Source organism: Garra rufa, chromosome 6 (assembly GCF_049309525.1).
Source record: "Garra rufa chromosome 6, GarRuf1.0, whole genome shotgun sequence".
Taxonomy (NCBI): Eukaryota; Metazoa; Chordata; class Actinopteri; order Cypriniformes; family Cyprinidae; genus Garra; species Garra rufa.
The window spans coordinates 50,104,780-50,112,384 of NC_133366.1; the positions used below are offsets into that span (position 1 = coordinate 50,104,780).

The 7,605-nt window shown below is 42.7% G+C and overlaps 1 protein-coding gene across 1 annotated transcript; it reads right to left on the reverse strand.

Annotated features, from left to right (window-relative positions):
- Nucleotides 1-1,484: 1,484 nt before the first annotated feature.
- LOC141337257 (SLIT and NTRK-like protein 1) lies at nt 1,485-7,273 on the reverse strand. Its single transcript, XM_073843040.1, has one exon. The coding sequence runs from the start codon at nt 5,798-5,800 to the stop codon at nt 3,710-3,712; it is 2,091 nt and encodes a 696-aa protein (XP_073699141.1). The 5' UTR covers nt 5,801-7,273; the 3' UTR covers nt 1,485-3,709.
- Between the last annotated feature and the right edge of the window lie 332 nt (nt 7,274-7,605).

Here is a 7,605-nt window from a genome sequence, read left to right on the forward strand (position 1 = left end):
TTGGTGAGCAAATGATGTAATGCTACATTTCTCTAAATTTGATGAAGAAACAAACTCATCTACATCATGGGGTCTGACGGTGGGTAAATATTCAGCAAATTCTCATTTTGAGTGAACTATTTGGGTTAAATGCATATTTGACAGCATCTATAACATTACCACATTACCACAGTCATTTTTACTTAACTTTTAAAACCAAACAAAGAAAAAATACATTTGCAATGAATGTTTAAGCCTGCATTAAAGCTTAATATAGCATTCCAACTAGAATATCTTTGGTTTTGATTCTGTTCATAACAGTGATCTACAGTTCAATCCCAGAAAACACATATACTAAACACAACTTTGAATGACTTTGAACATCTTCCCTTTTAGGTTTGTTTCAGTGAGTCTTTTTCCAAACAGAGATGATGAAAATGTTGCCTTAAGAGTATGACCTAAATTTCACATCAAACAAATATGCAAAACAACACTGCAACACTGTCTCCGACATGCCAGTTTCAATGTTCCCATGCACAGCAGTAATGCTTTGGAATTTTTTCTTTCTGATTTTTTTTTAGCACCCAAACTTCTTAAATAAACATTTTTAAAGATCTTAATTCTTTCATGTAATATTTAACCAGGGTGTGGGGTCATTCCTGTTAAGCATTTTCATGTCCTCTTAAGATACTGCTTAAAACACTAAATTAACCGCAAGACTTTTAAAAGACAAAAGTCATAGTTTTCTTGGGAATGAACAACTGACAGTTTAGTTTCCATCCTGTTAATCTACTGTAATCGGTTAGCACCAATGCAAACAAAAGTAAGTAACAATAGGTTTGTCTTCCATTTTATTTGATAAAATTATGAATTTCAATAAAAAGTTTAGTCTTATACAAACTACATGTAATCTAACTGTTAATAGACATCTTATTCATTTCCTTAACAATCTGTAAATAATAAAGTAAAAGAAATAATACTCTCATTAAAAGCATTTAGCAGATGCTTTTAACCAGAGCGGCTTATATTCTATTAATGCTTTCAAGGTACAGTATACATTATCTATTCATGCACTCCCTAGAAATCAGACTCACGACCTTGGTGTTTCTATAAAACTATGCTCAGCTGAACACATTTCTTGCAGTCTAGTACATTTTATAGAAATCTTTCTTAGATTACAACATAAATATTAATTTTGTACATACTGCATAACAGGAATGTCCCACCCACATTCAGCTGACCTTTTGAGAGCTAGACAGAACCCATTCAATATCTTTTCCCTGTGTGAGCATGTATTCATTTAATACCATAAAGTGCCTTTCGATTTTAAAAGCCTGTAAAGCATTAGTGCTTCATATAAACCACACTGACCAGTGATCATTATGTTCACCGTAATGCATTGCACTGCATCATACAGAGAAATTCAACACCTTGTTTCAAAATGTGAAAAATAAGACATTTTGCATTCACAAACAAAAATAAAAATATAGCCACTGTGACTTCACTCAACCTCCACCACATTTTATTTAACAAAATAGAAGCAGATCAAATGTAGCAAAGCATAGAAATGTAACTCTGAGACAAACTGTTGGGAAAATGCACCAAATAATAGATAAGCCAGAATGTGGTACAGTCTTTCACAGTGGAGTGACAAATAATTACCCTTCCACGCATGACGAGAGAGAGAGAGAGAAGGAGATGCCTTGATGGACAGCCAGAACCGGTATAACAGATATAATAGATCAGAAGGTCACCCTTCAATTTCGCTCGGTTGGGGGAAGAACGGATGGTTTTTTTTTTTTGTTTAGTTTTTTTATGTGCGTATGTGCAGTGTGAGTCACAACACATATCTCTCTGAAGGCTCTGAATCTACATTAGAGTAAAACCATTGCAATATGACAGGAACCCCATTGGGACGTTCTGCTGGATTGCAATTCAACCGACTTTGTTTTGTGCAACCTAAATCAAATTGACAGGTAAGAGAGAAAAGCATCTCCCGGTGCCAATATTTTCCACACTTGCAACAATTCATGGCCATAAATAGAGTTTTGTTATTGTATCATTCAATAAACTCACATAATTAGGACCGAGAAGAACAAAAAACTTAAGCTACAGAGTCTAGATGGTATTCGGGCTATGGAAATGGATGTCTGGTTACCTTATTCTTAGCTTTAAACCGTTCTTTATTTATGTTGTTTTGTTGTAAAATCATTACAGTGATACAAACTCAACCTCAAAAACATCAGCAGTGACATTTAAATGCTAGCAGTAAGATGCATGGCACTGCGCTCTACATCTCGTTTGTAAAAATGGCATTTTGGAAACAGCGTTCAACTCGTGTTCTTCACTACTGAATTTGAGCCCGCCCTTCTTTCTGAGCATTAGCCATCACAGTGACACGCTTAGGCCTAGTTATGTCGATAACGTGAATGCTGGTTCGCCTACACATACCGGTGAACTTCAGCTCCCAGCATGGTTTCATACGCTTGAGAGGCAACAGCGACATCTAGAGGCGGCTATTCCATCTACGGCTGCTGTGATGACATCAGTCAAATGCACAGACATGCCTCTGGTCTGCTTCTCCTATATATATATTTACACCTTTTCATCCGCTTCATAGGATGTATCGAAGTAGCAAACGGCGTTAATATTCCTTTCTCATATTTGGACAAAATAGATGGCTTTACAAAAGCTCACAATACTTACAGTGAATAATAGGCTTTTGTGAAGGAATACTTCATCCCCTAAAAAGAATCATAATAATTAATAATAATAATAAATAAAAATAAAGGCATCTTAGTCTATGTGCACTCTGTAGACGGATCAAAACCTGCACAAACCGAACCCCCCTTCAAACACCACTTTCCAAAAAGAAAAGGAAAAAAGAAAATCCTCCCTTTGCATCGTCCTTGCACCCACACGCTGTATCCATCGACACACAAGATCACAAACCACTGGAGCTACATTGAATTTTCGCAGCATAAGCACGGCAGCGACTTGAATCGGTCATGCTTATCCGCATCCCAAACATGTCAACAGTTGGCACACTATAAGATAAACACATTTTACATTCATAAAAGATGACTGGGCAGATTCATGAGAAATCTGCACAAAAAAGTATAAATAATCCCCATATCAACCGATCAACAATCAACTGATAAAACGTAAAGTACATGCATTTACAACTCGTTATTTCCACCTTTTGGCCTGTCCACCTCTGAGAAAGAGAAATCAAACAGCAAATACAAATTCTAACTGACAAAAAATAGAAGAAATGGCACTTTTAATATAGTCATATATAGTTTTATATTTATATATATATATATACTGTATATTGATAACACGAAAGAAGGGTCGCGTCGGCTTCCTTGTTACTATGGTAATGGTTCCCAGTGTGTGTTGAGACCATGCGAATCATGCAGATATGTTACAGTCTGTTATTTACATTACATTCATGCGTTCGTGCACCGTTCCCACGTCCTCTTTTGAGCGTGTTTGCAGTCTGAGCTGGGAGGAGAAAGAAAGAGAGGGAAGCTCTATACATATATAACAGTGGGGGCCCCATTGCAGTGTTTCATGGACGCTATACTCAACCGAAGCAACAAAAATAGGCTATTTTTTTTTCCCACAGAGGCGAGTCCGAGGTCCAATGTTTCTGTGTTGCCCTCCATTGTCACCGCAACATACGAAACGCAGTTTGTCCGTTCGCTCACTCGTGTCTCCGTGAGCATCATTTGTCGGAGAGAGAGTGGCCACCACAGTCGTAACCTCTGTGTGGCGGCCCATCTGCATGATAAGCTCCGCTGTGCCAGTAGGACGAGTCGCACACTGTCTGTAAAGAATTGATTTCTGACGCAGAAGAGTTGCCATCTCTCCGCTTCGATCTCTTTCGATTGCGCAGGATAAAGACTAGCATTCCCACCACGGTGAAGGCAGACGTCACGAAAACCAAGAGCAGACCGGGCACGAGCACCGAAATGGACACTCTGCTAGGCTCCAGGTAGGAGTTGGGCCTCGTCCCCGTGTCTGCCGGGAAAGTGCTGTTTTTGGACAGGGAGGTGGGGGAGATCTTGTCGTAGAGCTGAGGGCACATCAGATCGTTCCTGATCCGCCGGAAATCCCTCTTCCAGAACTGCTCGGGGGACTCGCATTTGAGGTCGCTCACGATGACGTCCGCCCCGAGCTTGTCTGTCCACTGCTTGAAGGGAACGATGTTGCACGTGCAATCCCAGGGGTTCCCGTGCAAATCGATCTGGATAATAGAGTTGAGCTGGTCTAGGACCCCTGGCACAGGGAGATAGGTGAAATAATTGTTATGCAAGCTTATCTTAGACAAAGAAACCCCCAAGAACGCATCCACGGGGAGCGCTTTGAGCAGGTTGTTGTTGAGGAAGAGCACCCGCAAGTTGGGCATCGGGCTGAAGGTGCCCGGCATTATGAGCTGGATGTCGTTATATTCCAAACTGAGATACTCCAGGTTCTGAAGTCCAGCGAACATCTCCGCCATTAACGTATCCAAGTAGTTCTTGTCCATGTAGAGCCACCTCAACTCGGTCAGATTGTGGAAAGTGCCGTTTTCGATCATTTTGATGTTATTCCCGCCCAAATCGAGCAAATTCAAACTGTGGTAGCCTCGGAGCTGGTTCCTTCTGATGGTGTGAATGTTGTTGTCGCGCAGATTCAACTCGTGCGCGCTCAGGGGTTTGGGTTTGAGATTGGCCACGCTTTCGATCTTCTTGCCCTCGCAGTTGACCCCGAGCCCTTGTCTGGTTCCTATCAGCTTACAGTCGCAGGACTGGGGGCACGTCGAATTCGCCGGCGCCTCCCGGTCGACGGCACCCGTCGCCATGGCCGTGGGCTTCGTTTTAAGCTGCCAGTTCTCCCTGGCTTTCGGACGGCCCTTGTTATGCCCTCCCCCGCCGCTGTGGGACTCTGTCACCCCGCTCGTTTTAGAGGGCGTGGGACGGGGGCCGTGATCGGGAGTCTCGTCTTGGGTGGGAGGCGCCACCAGGCTGGAGTCCATGCCGCTCTTCGAAGGGCACAGCTCCGCCTCGGCCGTCTCGTTCAGGTCGTTCCCCTGCAGCCGAGTGGGCGCCTCGCAAATGACCCTTCCAATGAGCACGTTCTGCGGGATGTTCTCTAGCCATTCCTTTAGGGAAACCAGGTCGCAGTTGCAATCCCACGGGTTGTCCTCCAATAAAACCTCCACGATGCCAGGTATCTGCTCTAGAATCCCTTCGTAAGGCAACGTTTTTATTCGGTTCCCTCTCAGGTCGAGGTGCGTGATGGGCACGTTCTGAAACACGTTGATGGGAAGAGCGCTAATAAGGTTGTCGTTCAAGATTAAAACTTCAAGCTTACTCAAGTCCCTGAACACGGACGGGTCAATGTCCCTTAGAAGGTTGAAGTCGGCTTGAAGGTACTCCAGGTCGTCTAGACCGAGGAACGTGTTCTTTTTGAAAGACCTGATCTTGTTGTTATTGATGTGCAGCCGTTTGACGAGCTGCAGTCCCAAGAACGAACCGGGCACGATGTCGTGCAAGCCATTGTTCTCCAAATGCAAGCTCACGGCATTGTAAAAGTTGGCGAACTCGTTGGGGAACAGTCTGGATAAAGAATTCCCGTGAAGCAAGAGATGGTAAAACTGGGAGCTCGGACCTGTCAAATGGTGCAGGTTCGTGAGGCTCCTTTTCTCACAGTCAATGTGCAAATCGCCTTCTATTGCATTGCAGGAGCAGATCTGCTCCTTACAGACATCCCTTGTAACATTCCCGATAGCTACACAAAGAGCCGCCTTCAGCAACACAATCCAAAGCAGCATTTTCAATACGACACAATCATCCCCGACATCAAGACATGAATACAATCAGCAAGAGGGCGAGAAATGAGATATATCTCCAGTCTAAAAAAGCAGAGGACACTCTGTGATTATATCCATGCTCAGCTCGCTATGTCCAGATTGAGAAAAATCGACAGCAAGAAGCCTTTTTTTCATCACCTCCCCATCGCATGCTCTCGAAACAATCTTAAAGCTTACAGAATGACATCTTCAACTCAATTATTTGGCTTTTCGGGCTCGCAAATCACTGACCTTGTGCATTTCTCACATATCCACGGCGCGGGAGCTGTTCTTTCTCCCGTGGTGCTGAAATCACACCGCGTACATCTCAATGCATCGCAATAAGATTAATCCGAGATTCTTACATCTTTAGCATCCCTCCTCACACTCCGACGGCTTCGCTCAACGCTTTTGTATCACAAAGACGGTCGCTGAGAGATTCTGGACTTTTCAGCCCGGCGTTCGCTGGCAGATCTAACACCCTCTGCTGAGCTGCAAAGGCAAAAATCCATCGGATGAGGGAATGCTTGCTTGCTTGCTCGCTCGCACGGGGGGAAAAACTGTCCACATACAGGGCAAGAGCTGGAAATGTCCACAGAAATCGTCGTCGAAGGGATTTAGATTGGTTTCATTCCAGGAGGCTTTTCTCCTGTCTATCCCCACCGACAGCTTTCGCGGAGCCGCTCCGTTTTCCCCATCCAAATGTCTTTAAAGCACACGGCATTTCCAGAGTCCTCTCAGACGATATTCCCGTTTCACGTAGGTAAAGAAAAAGAAAAGCTCAAGTATTCCACAAAGCAAAGGTGTTGTTCGCGTGAAGGTTGTTTCTTTTTTCCGCTGTGAGTGTGTGTAAGTGTGTGTGGAGGGGGAACTGCAGTTGAATGCGGTAAAATAATTAACTACTCGACGTGCATGCAACAGTGCAGCCGGTGCGCTGAGCTTCTTCTATTACTGTCACAACAAACACTGCGTCAAGACTATAGGAACTATGCGCACATACGCTACGTCACAGCCCTGAAGACATGCGATTTAAAAAAAATAAGTGCATTTCAACAGGAACGTTGGGTATTCCCTTTTATATCACCCTGTATGGCTTGATTTTTTTTTTTCTTTTTTAAATGCAGGCAGAGGATCGACGCGTCAAATCTCAGACTATTAAAACAAAAGTGTGGATTGATTGAAACTCAATGCATATATTACAGTTATGACTAAAGCGTGTTTCCCACATGACAAAAAAAAGCCTTTCTTCAAATATCTGGCGTGTGAAACACGCAGATAACGAGCTCTTGTGTGTCTACCAGCATGTATGTGATTGACGGAGGATTTTATAATCATTTGCAACACTTCGCTGGCAAATACATGAAAGTACAAGACTCAACAGCCGTCACGATTCCGTCTCTGCTATCTTTAACTGTACTGTATGAAAACCGCTTCATATCTGAGGTGTGCCTGCCTCCAACGCAAGCAATCAATAAATCACTATTCTGCATTTAAAGGTGAGAGATGATGCATGCAAAGCATTTGCTTTGATTTCTCATTAAGGAAAAACTATCTCCACTTAGCATTTCAAAAAATGATACCTACTCAGAAACATGATTTCAATAGAGTACAAGCAATATTAATAATTAAATGGAACTATTTTTAGAATTGGGTATCAATCAAATGAGCTCCTTAAAAGTGAATCGTTCATTATATGTAACTGCAAATAAATCATATGGAGAGGGAAAAATCTCTGAATATTCAATATATATATAAATGAATAGGCACACACACAATAATAATATATC